General features: G+C 45.5%; 1 protein-coding gene across 1 annotated transcript; it reads right to left on the reverse strand.

The window, feature by feature from the left end:
* Positions 1–2233: 2233 nt before the first annotated feature.
* LOC137345769 (probable G-protein coupled receptor 139) lies at positions 2234–16272 on the reverse strand. Its single transcript, XM_068009025.1, has 7 exons — positions 16182–16272; positions 15633–15871; positions 13383–13506; positions 6089–6942; positions 4788–4938; positions 3048–3150; positions 2234–2408 (listed from the first exon to the last, which is right to left on the reverse strand). Exons 1-7 carry the CDS (start codon positions 16270–16272, stop codon positions 2234–2236), a joined length of 1737 nt encoding a protein of 578 aa, XP_067865126.1.
* Positions 16273–18291: the final 2019 nt, after the last annotated feature.

Genomic DNA, 18291 nt, shown 5'->3' on the forward strand with positions numbered 1-18291 from the left:
AATTTTGAGAGATAATAATAAACTGCCTTTTCCTTCAGTTTAAACTTGTCGACCAGCTCTCCTTTCAGGTGCTAACACAAAGCTGTGTCTGTCTGTCACTGAACAAAACAGTTTTTTGCCAGCCAGTTTCAAAATCAAATGATGACATTGTACTTCCTGTTCCCCCTCTCTGTATGGTTGTATCCAGGCAACCAAGATTCACTTTCACTTGATAATTTCTGATGCTGGCTGCCTTGAAGTCCTGATCTTTTGCTGCCTTAAAGACACTCCGCAATATTTCCTGTGGAGAGAAAAAAAAATAAGATCATGACACCATGGAATGAAAGGAACCTTGGTTGGATCATTTCTCATTCTGACACACACTTCTTTTCACCAACTCTTCAATATCTCTATCTACCTTTGGAGATCAAAAATAGCTTCTTGCTACTGTTTTCATATGGACTATCCCTGTGTGCTATTGATGAAGTTCCTCCAACAATCTCTCTCTAAATCTTGTGGAATAATGACTTTTAAACCCCATAGGAGACAGCTTTGATCTACACTCAGTTCATTTCTACATGTGAAATATTCCTGCAATTTCTCATCATCACACTCTTTAGACCAGACATTCCTGACATCATTGAGCACTTTACTGAGCACCACATCCTTGTGAGGTTCTTCAATAATTTCTCTGGCAGTCACTGGCAGGGTGTTGCAAACTTTTTTTTCCCAAAAATATACTTCATTCATAAAAATCTGTAAAAAAAAAAACACATTATAAATCAGTGCAAACTTGACATTTTAGAAAGTGCAATAGAGATCAGATTCCTTCGATACAGAACGTGAGTTTCCTCACAACTCTTCCCATTCCATCTTACATGCAATGGACATATGCATTACACAGCAAAAACATATTTTGGTACATACAGCCCGAAGGGTTTTACACTGTCGTCTGTGCATTGTCCTTTATCTTGACCTTGACCATGTGATGTCTAATTTTATCATTTGGTCCTTCTTGTTCAAAGACCATTTTAATGTCAGACGCACTCTTACCTGATCCTTACTGTAAATAACTCGGTGCAGTTTAACCGTATTTTCTTAAGGCAATTCTTTCCCATCAGGGAGACTTTGTTCTCTCCTTCTACCACCAATGGTAAGTAATAGGATGTATCACCGTATTCCACCCTAACACTAACTTCACCTCCCACTGGAATACTGTTATTGGAATAACTAGTCAGTTTCACACCAGTTTTGCGTAAGGGAATGTGACTTAGGGACTCCTTGTACTCTCCTTCCAAGCAGCAGTTGGCAACCTGTCCGTACACAGATGCCAGTGCCTGTGATAAAAATGTTGTGGTCCTTGGTAATTTTGAATGTCTTGCTCCAAGCCTTTTAACTTATGCTTTAAAATGAAATAAAAATGTCAAACACAAGTTTGAAACACAGAGGGAGGGTGTGGGGGGACACAGAGGGGGAAGAGGGATGGGGCAGAGGGAGGGGAGAGAGAGGGAGGAAGGTAGCAGAGGGACACGGGATGAGAGGGGTACAAGGGAGAGAGGGGGAGAGAGAGGGGTCACAGAGGGGGCAGTGGATCACAGAGGGAAGGGTTAGAGGGGACAGAGGGAGGGGTTTGATTGGGGAGAGACACGGGGGAGAGGGGACACTGAGGTGAGGAGGATGGGCACAGAGAGGAGTAAGGAATACGGGAGAGGAATGGGCACAAAGAGGAGAGAGGGAGAGACACATACAAAGGCAGGGGAGAGAGATGGAGGGAGAGAAAGTGATGAAAATCCCTCCTGCCAGATGGACATCTGTCCGAATTCTCCTCATCCCTACATGAAGTGTTCGGGCAGACATTGACGACATGTACAAGTACAATCAATGCCAGGTATATCACTGAACAGGGAGAAATGTGTTTAAAATCAGACTCTGTTTTGATGGTATTAAGTTGTCTGTACACATTATATACAGATTAATCACCCCCACGTCCATGACTGAGTCAATAACTTTGTCAAATGTCCGTGGTGCAACATGTTGGTGCCTATCCCTGCTTCCGAGATAATAGACACTGCTGCAGCTGTATCAACGATGAAAGTAAGTTGTCAATCTCCAACTTTCATTTTTACTGTGGGTTCTGGAATTATATCTTCAGCCCTTTTACTCTCATCTTCCATGTGCTGTTTTTCTTGCTCTCTGACCGAGTACAACTCTTGATCTTCCTGCTCAATAACATCAACTTCTGTTTCCATATCCATCATATGTGCATTCGAGGACTTCCAGGCACCTGAACTAGTTTTAGATCAACCACCACCTCGACCTGGTGCATTGCTGCAACCTGAAGCTTTTCCGTGACCTGGAACATTACTGTTTCCTCTACTCCTGCATGTCGTCTGGATATGACCGACTTTCCTACAGGGATAGCACTTTGACTGGAAATGGGGGCATTTAGATGGTTGGTGGCGACCATGACAACAGTAACATCTAAATATCTGACTGTGAGTCTGTGAACTTGGCTGCCGTGACCTGGTTCCCACTGAAATCCAGTGGACCTCCCCTGCTGAGCTGCTCCTGCACACTCTCCACTTCCTCACCCTCGTCTGCCACCCGAACACGGCGTGGCGGTCCGTCTTACCATCTGGCAGAGAGGTGGGGGGGGGGGGTCCCTGGTGGAGGCTCACTACGCAGGAGTCCTCCCCCTTTACATTGGGGACCTGGGATGGAGAGTGCTGTACAGGGCAGTCCCGTGTAATAGGCTTTTAAGTAGATTCACAGACTCCCAGGCTGCCTGTTGTTTCTGTGGCCTGGATAATTCCATGTACCAGGTTTCTAGGGAGTGTGTGAGGTTGCAGCCTCTGGTTGAATATTTAAGGGGGCTACTCCTCAAGTTTGGTTGCACTTCAGCCCCACATTCCTGATCTTTGGGCACCTGGTGCGGAGGGGGATGGGTTGGGAGGAGGATCTCCTCGTCAGTCTGCTCCTGGGTCTGGCCAAGATGGTGATTCACAGGTCCAGGCAGCGGACCATTAGGGTTCGTCCACCCGGATTGCCTGCCCTTCTTCTGAGGTTACGTTTGTGCCGGGGTGTCCCTGGAAAAGGAACATGCGGTGTCCGTCAGTTCACTTAAGACCTTCCGTGACCGGTGAGCACCACATGGGCTGGAGTGCATTATTGCTGTTGATAATCAGGTTTTAATTTAATTTTTATTTCATTTCCCTGTTTTAATAAAGTTATTGATTTAAAAAGCATGTAAAAAGGGCTTGGGGAATAAAGGCCCCACCGCCAAACAAATAAAAAAACGGGTTAGTTAGAGAGACAAGCTCCTGGTACACTTTCTTGACAAAAGAGGAGGGATGGAGAGAGATGGAGGGGTGACGAGAGTGGAAGGGGTGACAGAGGAAGGGAGACAAAGGTATGTGAGGGGGAGAGAGATAGTGAGTGGAATGGGGTTGGGACGGGGAGATAGTGCGGGAGAGTAGTGAGTGAGGATGAGCGATGGATTGGGTAGAGTGAGAGGAGGCAGAGGATGAGAGAGGGAGAGGGACTGGGTGAGGGTCAATGTAGGGGGTGAGGGCATGGGGAGGGAGGAGAGAAAGGGGAGCGGAATGGGTAGACAGGGAGAGGGTGTGTGTGGGAGGGGGCGGAGGGTAAGAGAGAGTCTGGAGAGGGGGGGAGAGAGAGACAAATAGAGAGAAAGAGGGTGACTGAAAGAGCAAGGGAGAGAGAGTATAGATGAGAGAGAGTGAAAGTGAGAGAGAGGGACAGAGAGTAGGTGGAGGGGAGAGGGAAATGATTGAAGCAGTGGGAAAAGAGAGATTGGCTCAAGAGAAAGAAGATTAACAAGACAGAAATAGAGGAGCACAGAGATCTCAGCGGTTTGAAAGGCTTGAGGAGATTACAGAGACAGGATGGGGTATAGGAGCTGGAGGATGTTATAGAGATAGGGAGGGGTGTCTGGCTGGAGGAGGTTGTAGAGATAGTGAGGGGTGAGGCAATGGCGGGAGCTGAAAGCAAGGATGAGAATTTTAAAATCAATGCGTTGCTGGACCGGGAGTCAATGTAAGGCAGTGAGCACAGGCGGTGATGGGTAAATGGGATTTGGTGTGAGTTAAGACATGGGCAGCAGAGTTTTTTGGGATGAGCCCAAGTTTAAGGAGGATAGAATGTGGGAGACCAGCCAGGAATGCATTAGAATAGTCGAGTCTAGAGGTAACAAAGGAATGGATGAGGGTTTCAGCAGCAGATGAGCTGAGGCAGGGGTGGAGTCGGGAGATGTTACAGAGGTTGAAATAGGCGGCCTTAATGAAGGAGTGAATATGAGCTCGGAAGCTCATCTCAGGTTGTGAACAGTCTGGTTGAGCCTCAGACAGTTGCCAGGGAGATGGATGGAGTCGGTGGCTTGAGAACAGAGTTTGTAGCAGCACTGAAGAGAATGGCTTCTGCCTTCCCGATACTTAAATGGAGGAAATTTCTGCCCTCCCACTGCTGGATGTCAGATAAGCAGTTTAATAATTTATCAACAGTGGAGGAGTTGAGAGAGGTGGTGGTGAGGTAGAGCTGGATGTTGTCAGTGTACATGTGAAAATTAACAGTGTGTTTTCAGATGATGTGACTGAGGGGCAGCATGCAGATGAGAAATAGGAGGAGGCCAAGGATAGATCCTTGTATGTGCTAACAATTACATGAACAATGAATATAAGATTATCAGTTAGGCTCACAGTGTGACTAACTTATATTTGCTAGAAGCTACATATATTAAGAAAGAGGAGCCTGTCCTCTTCAGACAAAAGGACCATGTCCAGGTGTTGCACCTTTATTTGAATTAAACAAAAGCTTGAGAGAAATTAGTTCCCTAGCACGTTTGCCATCGCAACCAGAGTCAACTTGCCAACCAATCAGCATGCTTTTCTCATGAAGTAAAAACTGTTGCTCCCTTTGAAAATTGGCATTCTTGCATCTGTCCTGATGAGTTCAAGACAAAAAACTTTGACAGCATGTCTCTATTTTCAGCAATACTCAAGTTCTGACATACCAAGTGACTAAAAAATACAGAATGCAAATTCAGCAAATTTGATGATAGACCTGTCCCACCCAGCTGGACGACAGTGCAGAGGTTTTGGAGGAGGATGGTGTGGTCAACCGTGTCAAAGGCTGCATACAGGTCAAGAAGGACAAGGAGGGAAAGTTTACCTTTGTCACAGTCACATAGGATGTCATTTGTGACTTTGATAAGAGCTGTTTCAGCACAGTGACAGGGGCAGAAACCTGATTGGAGGATTCAAACATGGTGTTCTGGGAAAGATGCCCATGGATTTGGGAAGTGACAACACATTCAAGGACTTTGGAGAGGAAAGGAAGTTTGGAGATGGTATGTTAGTTTGCAAAGACAGAGTGGGTCAAGAGGTTTTTTTTAGGGGAAGGGTGTTAACCAGAGATTTGAAAGAGAGATGGACAGAACCTGAGCAGAGGGAACCGTTAACAATATCAGCTAACATGGGAGCCAGGAAGGGACTCAGCCCCGTCCATCTGAGCACCGTGAAGCTGAGGCCCCGGGGTTGCCGGCTCCTGCATCGAGCCCGATCCCACTCCCTCACCCCGGGTCCCGACTCCCTATCCTAGTCCCTCGACTGGGCTTGTCCTGATACAAAGCGCCCCCCTGACCCCCACACCCGCGACACACAAAACACTGTCTGACTCAGAGAAAGAGAGATGGCAGTGACCAGGCGGGGGAATGGAAGGGAGGCGGACTCAATAAATTGTCTCCAGAAAAAGAATCAATTCACACATTAAGATTTCCAGCATCTGCAGCATTTTAACTTTTGTAAGAAAATTTTTTCTGAGCAGATGTGATGAGCTGAGAATCGAACCAGTGGAGGTGGAGGAGAGACTGTGGCTGCTATTTCCCCTCCTGCCCTACAGGGGGTGGTGTTAGTCGCTTCCAGCACCCCCTCCCCCCGCTGGGGGTATTTTCACATCCCCAGCGATTCCTGCTGTCATTCAGTTGATGGAAGTCTGGGGATAAATATTAATTTATGGACTGGAAACACTGGGACCCGCCTCTGGGCTGCTCTCAGTTGTTTTGTTTATTCATTAATTGAATAATTGATGTAACCGGATATTTCACCACACTCTTGACCTGCTCTCTGAACTTGGACTGAGTCACCACATAAATAAATGTGTTTGTGCAGCAACTTAAATTGTGCAGCATATATCCGACTTGTTGAAATACATAAAAAGAATCATCATCAAAGTGATATCCGATGTTAAAGTAATATAAAACGCACACCAACCACAGAAGTATGAAGCTGCCAGATATGCTGAAGAGTAAAATCGCAGACTTCCTTCTGCTCTCCATCTCTGGGTCACTGCGATTCTCTCCCTTGCTCTGACCCCTCAGTCCCTTACGGACTCGACTGGCCACTAAAATGTGTCTGACTGTCAGAGCGTTGAACAACAGAATTAAAGCAAATGGGAGCAATGGGGTTAAAACCTTATTAAACATGGAAAATCCCACCCATCCAAGCTCAGTATAATAGCTTGGATTTATATAACAGAACCACGGTACATTGTCGATTATCTCTCCAGGTTCATATGTAAAGTATACGGGAATGTTTTTTGAACAGAGAAAAATACAGGTTGTTGCGAGAACCACAGCCGCAGTTTTCTCGGTGCAATATTTTGTTTTCAGCTTCTGGCAACAAATGGCCACAAATCGATCAAAGGTGAAAGTGACTGTGAACCAGACAGAACAGTCTGTGGCTGCACGATTCAGGACAATGTTAACACTACACACAGGAGTGATATTCAGGAAAGATCCCGGGAAATAATAATATCTGATCCGCCGCAGTATAACCTCAGTGATAATGAGCAGTAGATCCACTATTGCCATGGCCACCAGGTAGCGAGTGGTGCAGGTGGAGAGGCCGCACTTTCCCCGGGACAGGATCACAATCGCCAGTAAATTAACTGTAAGAGAGAGAAGGGAAAAGAGACTGGAAATTACTGATCAAACATTCTCCGTGTCTGACCCAGACCGGAAGGGCAGGATTTTAGCACCAAAAATAGGGGAGTTGGGGACAGGTCAGAGGTTAAAATGTAAACATTTCCACCCTGACTCCACCCGACCTCTGACCTGCTCCCTTCCAGGTTTAGCAGAGTCGGGAAAAGGACAGACAGACAACCGCTCCCAGGAGACGAGTTGGTAATTTAAAAATATGAATGAGGCTGGAAGTCTCTGATTTAATCAGTTTTACATGTTTCACACAGGTCGGCCGGGTTTCCCCACTATAACCCACACCACATACAAAGACACCCGGGATTGATGATTGGAACAGTCTCCACCTCTGAGATAGGACCCTTCCCTCGGGATCATCCCCTCCCAACCCTGTGACGGCACCCCACCTTCCCTACGATAGGACCTCAACACTGTACATCTAGGACTGGACCCTGCAGATTTCGGACCTCATCACTCCTGGGGTCTGACCACATCCCCACAGATTGGACCCCACTACCCCGAGATCAGACTCTCCTCCCTGCATGAGATCTCACCTGTGGGCTCGGACCCCCATTCCTGTGACCTCCCAGATCCATCCACCCATCAGGTCTTGTATTAGACACTTTCTCCTCACCCTCCCCCTCACATCACGCTCCTCCTCCCCAGACTCGGTTTACGCTGCAGGATAGGAGACCCCCGCCCGGGGTTGGAGATCAACGGACCAGTGATCTGAGATGTCACCACTCTCTCCCCCTCTGGAGATGGTGATTGGACACCAACCCCCCCCCCGATATCAGGCATCTCCCCCAAAACACCGGGGTCAGCATTTGGACCGCCCTGGTCCTGAGGCCTGCTCCAGAGTCCGCTCTGCCTGACTGGAAGACAAGCCTGTCAATCAGACTGACTTCAGGGCGGGGAACCTGTCAAGAATTAAAGAGGCAGTCTGTGGAGTTAAAACTCTGAAACTCCGCTCCCCACTTATGTCATTCATACCTGTTAATATCCAGGAATAAACATTGGAGTAAAAACAAAATACTGAAACTGCTGTAAATCTGATAAAAATAGGAGAATGTTGAAAACACTCAGCAGGTCAGGCAGCATCTGTGGAGAGAGAAACAGAGTTAATGGTTCAGGCTGATAGGCTTTCATCAGAACTGGAAGATATTAGAGATTAACAGTTTTAAAACAATCATGTAGTCAGTGAAAAATGGGGGATAGGGGGAGGAAAGAACAAAAGGGAAGGTCTGTGATCGGGTGGAGGGCAGGAGTGATTCAATGATAAAAGGGATGATGGTGCAAGGTGAATGGGACAATTAAAGAAACAGAGGAGGTGTAAATGGTTACAGCAGAATAACAGACGGAAAGGGGTGCATGGAAAATCTGGCAAAGAGGAGAAGGCTCCAGTGGCCGGAAAAGTAATGGAGAATGGTGGGTAGACCCCAGGGGTGTGGACCAGCCTGCCAGCTGTGTACCAATAGGGGATCCTCACCACAAGCACCAGCCCACACCCCCTCCACTTCCAGTGACTTTGGTGTAGCCATCCTCCATTCCCAGCACAGGCCGTCCCACAAAGTGGGAGCAATGGTTATAATCTGAAGTTTTATAATCTCAGTGTTGAGTCCGACAGGCAATAATTGCAAAAGCTGGTGCTGTTTCTCATTGAGCTTCAGTGGAAGAGTGTAGGAGGCCGAGGATAGAAAGGTCAGAGAGGGAGTGGGATGAAAAGTTAAAATGACAAGTGACCAGAAGCTCAAGGTCACACTTGAAGACTGAATGGAGGAGTTCAGCAAAGCAATCACTCAATCTGTGTTTGCTCCTCTCCCAATGTCCAGGAGATTCCATCGTGAGCAGCGAATACTGTTCAAAAATTGAAAGAAGTCCAAGTTAATCACTGTTTCACCTGGAAGGAGTGTTTGGGACCTTGGACAGTGGGAAGGGAGGAGGTAAAAGGGCAGGTGTTACATCTCCTGTGCTTGCACAGGAAGGTGCCTGTGGAAGAGGAGCTGATGTTGGGGGTGATTGAGGAGTGGATCAGGGTGTCACAATGAATGGGGGGAAGGGAGGGGAGCAGAATATATGTTTGGTGTTGGACTTAGCTGGATGTGGCAGAAATGTTGGAGGATGATGTGTTGAATGTGGAGGCTGATGGGATGGAAGGTGAGGACAAGGGGAACCTTATCATGGTTCTGGCAGGGAGGTAAGGGGTGAAGGCAGTAATGTGAGAAATAGGATGGACACAGTCGAGGGCCCTGTTAACGACAGTGGAGGGGAATCCTCGGCTGAGGAATAATGAAGACATTTCAGAAGCACTGGTGTGGAAGGTATCATCGTCAGAACAGATGGATCAGAGGTGGAGAAACTGGGAGAATGGAACAGTGTCTTTGCAGGAAGCTGGGTGGGAAGAAGTATAATCAAGGTAGCTATGGGAGCCGGTGAGATTATAGTAGATATTGGTGGACAGCCAATCCCCTGAAATGGAGGTAGAGAAGTTGAGGAAGGGAAGGGAAGTGTCAGCGATGGACAGTATGAAGACGAGGGAGGAATGGAAATTAGAAGCAAATTTGCTGTATTTTCCAGCTCAAGGCAAAAGACGGAAATGACACCAGCACAGTCATCAAAGTATCAGAAAAATATGTGAAGGAGGGGAGCTGAGTAGGAGTGGAACAAAGAATGGTCCATGTATCCTACACAAAGGCAGCATAGCCAGGACCCATACAGCTCCCATAGTGACAACATTTGAGTGTGGAAAAATTCAGTGTTTACACCCGAGATCCACATACATATACTTTCCAACAGGGTCCCTGCTCAGGGATCAGGATCAGGAACGTACAAGGGTTTTCATTCCCAGACAAGAGCCAATGAGGAAGAGAGGAGTTTCAGCCGGAATGGCGAGTGAATTAAACAAAATTAATCAATTCCAAATGGGGCCCTCGGAATGTCCCAGCAGGAGATGGTGGAGGGAAACTGGCCGGGAAATGGCCTCATGGTGTCTATCAGGAAAGATCCAAACCACTGCGAGTTTAAGGAGAGCTCAGGTTTACTGGACTTTGGAGCAGAGAGAGGCAGACTGACATGGACAGAAATGTCAATGGAATTCTGCAGCACAGCTCCGAGCTCAAAAGGAACTATGTCTCGTGTGCTTTGGAACAGTCGGGGCCAGAATGACCCAGTGGATAAGGATTCAAAACCTGAAGAAGGGAGTGAGATCTCAGATGCGAGGAACTAAACTGTGAACTGAAGGTTGAATATGGGGAGATATTTGATAAAGTAATCAGAGAGAGAGCAAACTCTCATGTTCAGATGGATTGCATCTACACATACTAAAAATGAAAGGTAGAGATAGAGGCACAATTATCAGTCATTAATAATCATCAGAACATATAATAAGTCCAAAAAACTACAGACCAGTTCGCATAATGTCAGTGATAGGAAAGATAATGGAAAATTTGTAAAAGATATAACTGAGAAACATCTGGAAACACAAGCGGTTGTCAACACATATTCCAAAAGGAAGGTCATACTTGACCAACCTTATTGAATTCTTTTAATAATATCAGAAAGAGTGGATAAGACTAATACAGTTGATGTAATATACATTGATTTTCTAAAGGTCTTCGATAAGGGACCACACAGCAGACTCATGACTAATCTCAGAGCAAGTGGAGTTTGGGGACAAGCAGCAGAATGGACAGTGAGCTGGCTACAGAAACAGAAAACAGGGAGTAGGGGTTAAAGGTATTTCCTCAGATTGACAGAAGGTGGGAAGTGGTGTTCCACAAGGATCAGCACTGGGAACATTGTCATTCACCATTTACATAAACAATATGGACTCGGAAAGGATATTGATGCACTGGAGAAGCTGGAATTACTTTAACCAGAATGATACCAGAACTGAGAGAAGTGTACTATTCATTGTATCGTTAACAGAAAGTGGCACAGTGGTGGGGTGGTTAGCACCGCAGCCTCACAGCTCCAGCGACCTGGGTTCGATTCTGGGTACTGCCTGTGCGGAGTTTGCAAGTTCTCCCTATGACCACGTGGGTTTTCGCCAGGTGCTCTGGTTTCCTCCCACAGCCAAAGACTTGCAGGTTGATTGGTAAATTGGCCATTATAAATTGCCCCTCATGTCGGTAGGTGAATTGTGGGGATATGAGAGGGTATTGGGATTCGTGTAGGATTAGTATAAATGGTTGATGGTTGGCACAGACTTGGTGGGCCACAGGGCCTGTTTCAGTTCTGTATCATAAAATATATAAAACTGTTTATAATGCTATGATTTACTTCCCTCGGTCTGATCTCTGCATTTTGAAAACCCCATATGTCTGTTCCTCAGTTCTAGGTGTCTCTCCTCATCGGGACACACCTCACGAGCTAAGGGCAGGGACTGGCACAGCTTACATGTTTTGAGACTCTGAATCATAGATAAGAACTGATCTATCAAACCATAATCAGTTATAGAAATGGACGATTCAATAAACACATCCTGTGTAATAGACAGATAATAAAATTCACCACTCATGACCCACAGATTCTCAGGACCATGTTGGGGGAAGGGAATTAATCATCACTAAAATAACTGAAGTGTTTACAGTAACTATATTCAGAGTAAGAAACATTACACAGAGGATTAGAATGCTGTAACAGTGCTGTCCTGCTGTTTGTGTCTGTTGGAGCATTTCGATCAGAGACAAAGCAATTACAAGACATTTCACTTCATACTTTTGTTACTAAAACTCAGCAACAATCACTTTGCAAACAATTACATTGTTAAAACACAGAGACAGCTTCATAGAATTATTACGACTGAGGCGGGAGGAATGCACTGTTAATTCAGTCCCACTTCTCCAAAGGTCACCGCATGTGAACACATTTTGCCAATTACCATAACAGCCAATTAGATACTCTATTTGTCCCCAGAATGAAGCACAACAACCAGGTTTCTTTAAAAAACAACAAAATTATCTGTTCTTATAAAAACAAGTTTTAACCTATGTGAATTGAAATATTAAAGTCCCGTATTTTTTGTATCCTTGCCCTCACACACACTTACAGACAACTAAAATCGAGCTGGCCAGGAAAAAATAGATTTTTGTTTCCAGTTGCTCAAAGAAATAGAAGGAATAAAAAAAAAATCACAAAAAGCAGAGATGCAAGTCTTTTGCTTTGGCGAAGTGTGTTAAAGTTAAATTGTTGTCTACCACTCAGAGTCTTTCCAGGGGAGGTTGATGTACAATCTGTTTTGGGTTGACATTCAAAGCAATTCAACTGTACAAGGCTATACATAGGTCTTCCATCAGGGGTGCAGCAACAGAGGTGTCAGTGCTTCCACATTTGATGCAAAGTACTTTTTTTTAAGGTGCAAGGCTTCTGCAAGCATTCAGGATGTCTTCAACAACACAGGAGGCAACAGCACAACTTCAAACAAGCTTTTGCTTATCAAGAACAGGGATTCTTCAAAGAGAGGGAACAATTATCTTCTGAACTCTTGGCAGGTCCATATAAAATTTCAAAAGCCTGCTTTCGTCCAAACCCACTGACTTTTAACAGTTCAAAATGAAACTAACGTTTCCAGGCAAATCTCATGCTAGTCATGAATTCCCTATTGTCACAACAAAGAACAGCCAATAATTCAAAACACCCGGTTATGTTTACTGGAAATCACCTGTTTTCCACTATGTGTTTACTGGTCAAAACCAGGAACATATTGTTGAACTTACTTTTTCAAAAAAACATCCATAAAGTTCAGCTATCTCCAGATGTTTCAATGTCCAGGAAACCCTTTTTTAGATTTAGAAAATATAGATTCACAAGTTTTAACCCAAAATTGGAAATTCCATAACAGAGTGCAGAGAATAGACACCTGAAACAGTGATTTCCAAATAGAAATGGGTCATACAATTGTACTCAGTACAATTGCACAGGGACAGATACTCCCAGTAATACATGGTCACCGGGGTCAGGTATTCCGCTCCGGTTAGTGACCCACACTCAGTACAATTCCACAATGACAGATACTCCCAGTAACATATGCTCACTGGGGTCAGGTGTTCCACTCCAGTTAGTGACCAACACTCATTTTGATTTTACACTGACTGATGCTCCCACAAATACTTTCACTCTGAGATTTACCTTCACCGAGGTCTAATTCAGCATTACACAATATTCCACGAAAAACAATAATTTGATAATTCAGAGAGTCTGTCAGTTACAAACAGAGGTTTATTATCACCTGAGACAATGGAATAAAACTGCAGAGATAAATTAGGATATTTGATGTAAGGAAATGATATCACTGATCGGGTATCTGTATAATGGTGACCACTAGATCAGCATTTAACATTATCAGTCAGAGTAAAACAAGAGACCAGCTCACGCACAGATTTAAACAACTTCATTGGTTACAGTCACTTACCAGGAACACCAATGACAGCAAGAATCGGGTAATATAATTTCAAGATGCTGTCGATTGTTTGATCCATTTTCTGTGTGAAGTGATGTGTCCCTTGGTGCTGCAGACAATCTCTCTGTATTAAACTCTGAGGTGACACATTGCCAGAGCCTGTAATTTATACCCTGTGGGATCTCCCCGGGGATATTGAGGTTGCAAAATTGGTCAAACATTTTTTTTAAAAATTGAACTAACAGATTACAACATCGGGTTTAGTCCGTGTTGTGACAGAATATATTTATTTCTGAGATTGAATTGGAAAACTCCAAAGACTGGACAATTCTGATCACATTAATTAACTAATGAAAATTTGAAGCTGTATTCTCCCAGCAATGAGGTTGTTCTTTCAAACACCATCAGTCCCATCTCCAGAGCTCATGTTGTTTCAGTGATGTCCTTCGCTCGACTGTGGTTCGGGTGGTGAAGAGCAGATTGCGACCATTGTCCATCTGGGCCTTGAGCTGCAGGCTCTCATTGTAAAGCATGGAGAAGTGGGACTGCAGGCCCCCCAGTGAAACTCTGGGGAGTCCTTCACCATCTCACTGGCAAGAGTCTTCAGTTGTTCCTGGGGAGGGGAGAGCGGGGAGGAGACACAGGACAAGGACAGGGTTAACCAGAGAGATTCACTGTTCTACACCATGTCTGACCAACCAAAGTAAACACAGGAACAGAAGGAGGCCATTCAGTCTGCTCGAGGCTGTTACACAGTGTTAGGAAATACTTGAATACATAATTAAATGATTGCTCATGATTCAGGCTTGAGTGTATTGTCCAAACACAAGTTTATGACTCATCCACCAATGGTAATAATACTATCAATGTGAATAACTATTACAGTTATCCAATAGATTCATGCAACTGTTTCTAACAAAGACAGGGTGATAAATCTTACAGATGTTGTGCCTCCAGCTGTCCTGTGTGTTCTTCCGCTGTTGTCCCTCCAGCTGTTCTGTGTGTCCTCCTGAAGTTGCCCCTACAGCTGTCCTGTGTGTTCTCCCGATGTTATCCCTCCAGCTGTCCGGTGTGTTCTCCTGATGTTGTCCCTCCAGCTGTTCTGTGTGTTCTCCCGATGTTGTCCCTCCAGCTGTTCTGTGTGTTCTCCCGATGTTGTCCCTCCAGCTGTCCTATGTGTTCTCCTGATGTTGTCCCTCCAGCTGTCCTGTGTGTTCTCCCGATGTTGTCCCTCCAGCTGTCCTGTGTGTTCTCCCGATGTTGTCCCTCCAGCTGTTCTGTGTGTTCTCCCGATGTTGTCCCTCCAGCTGTCCTATGTGTTCTCCTGATGTTGTCCCTCCAGCTGTGCTGTGTGTTCTCCCGATGTCCCTCCAGCTGTCCTGTGTGTTCTCCCGATGTTGTACATCCAGCTGTCCTGTGTGTTCAGATGTTGTCCCTCCAGCTGTCCTGTGTGTTCTCCCAATATTGTCCCTCCAGCTGTCCTGTGTGTTCTGATGTTGTCCCTCCAACTGTCCTGTGTGTTCTGATGTTGTCCCTCCAGCTGTCCTGTGTGTTCTCCCCCCAAGAAAGGGCTGTCTCCTGATATTTCTGTACCTTTTCTTAGTGAGTTCTATCACATGATGTTCAGAATGTGAATTGAAGTGAGTTCTCACTCACCCAACCTTCAGACTTGAATATTGGCTGTCTTGATGGCTTAACTGTTGAGCAGTTAATTTTCCAAAAGGACCAGGATGTCCGAGACAATCCCAAATAGTTAAGTGAAACTGCTTGGGTGCTTCCATTGTTCTGGTTATTATCCGATACTCGCACCTTGACATGGGATGTAGCCAATATGTCTGCTATAGTTTCTACTTACATTGTTCTGACTTATCTCTGTTAACACAAATCCAGATCCAGATAATCAGATTAACTTTGGGACTCAGGCAAATGCTAACATGCCCCCCTCATGAAACTTATTTTTAAACTGGCTGTCTGCCTGATCACCTTGAGTCTACGAACTTACAAATTACACAGCACCAACTTATCTACTACTAATTTTACAGACTCTACTAATTGTGTGTGAGCTTTGTATAATCATGGGGACCCTCCAAAATGCCCCTATAAGTAGGCAGGTCTTGCTGGACCTGCAGCTGATTCTCCAACCGCTGACACACGCTGTCTATACGTATCCAAGCAATAATGACAGTGATGGTCAACACAACTGGAATGACTAAGAAAACAAGAAAGCAAATGAGCTCAGATGGATTGTCCCACATTATATACAATTTCCCACCATTTGTGGTCTCCTGAGGTTTTGATTCCTTTCTCGATATCTTTATTCTCCGACTGCATATGAACCAAATGTTCTTGTGAGGTAGTTGTACGTTGAAGGATTGACTTCACCTCAATGAAAGGGAGGAATCGGGTGGTCAAAGTGGACACTGATCTCAGGGCTTCCTCCTTAACGGGCAGCTCCAACTGCATTTCTGTAACATTGTGCAGGTGAACTGGTCCTGAACTGCCTTAAAGATAATATCGTCATGGGAATGTTTATTAATTCCTATGGATTCTACCTTATACAGCACAGGAGGTGCTGTAGAGTTCACGATGATTGGGACTGCCAATGTCACTGGAACCAGTCTGTTACTGCCCTGAGAGTGAGCTTGAGGGGTGAAGAAGGCCAGGCCTTGCCGTCGGATGTGTTTATATTTTTCTTCTGTCTGATTGGTTCCAAGCCAAGTGGTGATTCTTGACAAAGGCAGGAATACGATTAGATTCGAGGTCAGACAATCCTTTTTGGAGTAAAGGTAAGCACAAAGTTTCCATCCATACTACAGGTGACTGCTTTGGTGATGTTCTGCTGTGTGTAGTCTTCATTGTTTTCCCCAATAATCTCATCGACCTTATCCGAGAGGAACTGCATGGCCGCTACTATCTCTCAGGTGGATAACAGGGTTTGACCTTGTTCATAGATTAGATCCTCACTTTGGTCATTTAATTTGGTTAAAAACCCCTTCAGTTGCCTCCACATGACTTCATCATGTTCCCACATAGACTCGACATCTATACGATTCAGGCCGGCCACACCGGCGGTGGCTCCTATCCCCACCCATTCAGCTAAACCTCGTTTGTGTTGGGTCTTCAGCCCTTCACCCATGTCTGAGTCAGGGATCCTCCAATCTGTCCTGTGGTTCCTCACCTGCACCTCACCGAACACTTCATTTAACATGAGGTGAAACAAGTTCAGGTAGTTACTGTGACACAATCTGTCAGGCAGATGCAGAAAGGGTAAATTAAAAACAACTGAAAAATTTCAAAGTACACATCAATTTAGAGCAAATCACCTGATTCCATCACTTCTAATCCATTTGTTTGTGGATTAGGGAGTAACATGGGACAAGGGGGAGCCGGACTTCCAGCAGTGATTTGACCTGGTTTCCCAATGGTCTCTAACCTCACCTGAGAGCTGACATAGACACTGTCATCACCCGGTTCACAATGGACGTTACCATTGTGTCTATTCCAGAACTGGGACCAGTTTAATGTTTTAATTAGTACCAGGCCATTCATTCCATCAGATTGTCCGGATACTTTCCCCTTATAGGGCAGTCCGATATCCCCTACAGGAGGGGAAAACATGCTGAATTGGTTGGAAACCACTGCCACCAGATCCCCACTGCTGTTCCATTACCGTTACAAATACATTTTCCCCAAACCCCATCCCCTTCCTCCACACATACACCAATAGTTCGATTCCCATCCAACAGTTCCTCCATGTAACCAGGACTTGCCCCCTCCCAGTGGTAGTTCCACTGCCGACTCAGTCATTCCCCAATTTCTCTCACCCTTTCTTCTTCTCTGGTCAGATTGTATTTATATTGTTCATCTTGAGGGTCACTCCGGCACCAACCCTTAATCACTGCTGACTGGTACATATGAAGCAGGCTCAATTCAATGATCACACACATACACCCAACGATTCTCACCATACCTGGAAAATGATCAAACACAGTATCTGTTACTGATCAGTCTGTTTACTGTTTCTTCTGGCCTCGCCTCCGGCCCTGTTTTGGCCTGTGTGAGGATAACTGGGGTGAGGGAGAGGGTCCCAGGGCCGTATAGTCACCGGACCGTACCCACACGGGCTGGGTAGTTGGATGGGGCCACAGCTCCCTGTCAGTAATGGCCATTGGTTCATCATATGGCCACTATTTATCAGCATTATCCAGCATGATCATTTTTAAACTGTCTCCTTTCCCCTTAGGTACAGGACCTATCGCCCGTGCATCAACACTGACAGGATTTCTTATCCACAGCTGTTACATAAGTTTCTAAATTCACTTGAAAAAGCCCTTCAAAACACTCCTACAGGGGATGCAGAGACCAAGTGGGCCCACATCAGAGACGCCATCTATGACTCAGCAATGAACACCTTTGGCAAACGTCTGAAGCGGAATGCAGACTGGTTTCAATCTCACTTTGAAGAGCTGGAACCTGTCATAGCCGCTAAGCGCATTATACTGCTGGACGACAAGAAAGCCCCCAGCGAGTTAACATCCGTAGCACTTAAAGTAGCCAGAAGCGCTGCACAAAGAACAGCCAGGCGCTGTGCAAATGACTACTGGCAACACATATGCAGTCGTATTCAGCTGGCCTCCAACACCAGAAAGATCAGAGGAATGCATGATGGCATTAAGAAAGCTTTTGGGCAAACCTTCAAGAAGATCGCCCCCTCAAGTCTAAATCAGGGGACACAATCACTGACCAACGGCAAGCAAATGGACCACTGGGTGGAGCACTACCTAGAACTGTACTCCAGGGAAAATGTTGTCACTGACACTGCCCTCAATGCAGCCCAGTCTCTGCCAGTCCTGGATGAGCTGGACGTACAGCCAACAAAATCGGAACTCAGTAATGCCATTGATTCTCTCGACAGTGGAAA

The sequence above is a fragment of the Heterodontus francisci genome, chromosome 29 (assembly GCF_036365525.1).
Source record: "Heterodontus francisci isolate sHetFra1 chromosome 29, sHetFra1.hap1, whole genome shotgun sequence".
Lineage (NCBI taxonomy): Eukaryota > Metazoa > Chordata > Chondrichthyes > Heterodontiformes > Heterodontidae > Heterodontus > Heterodontus francisci.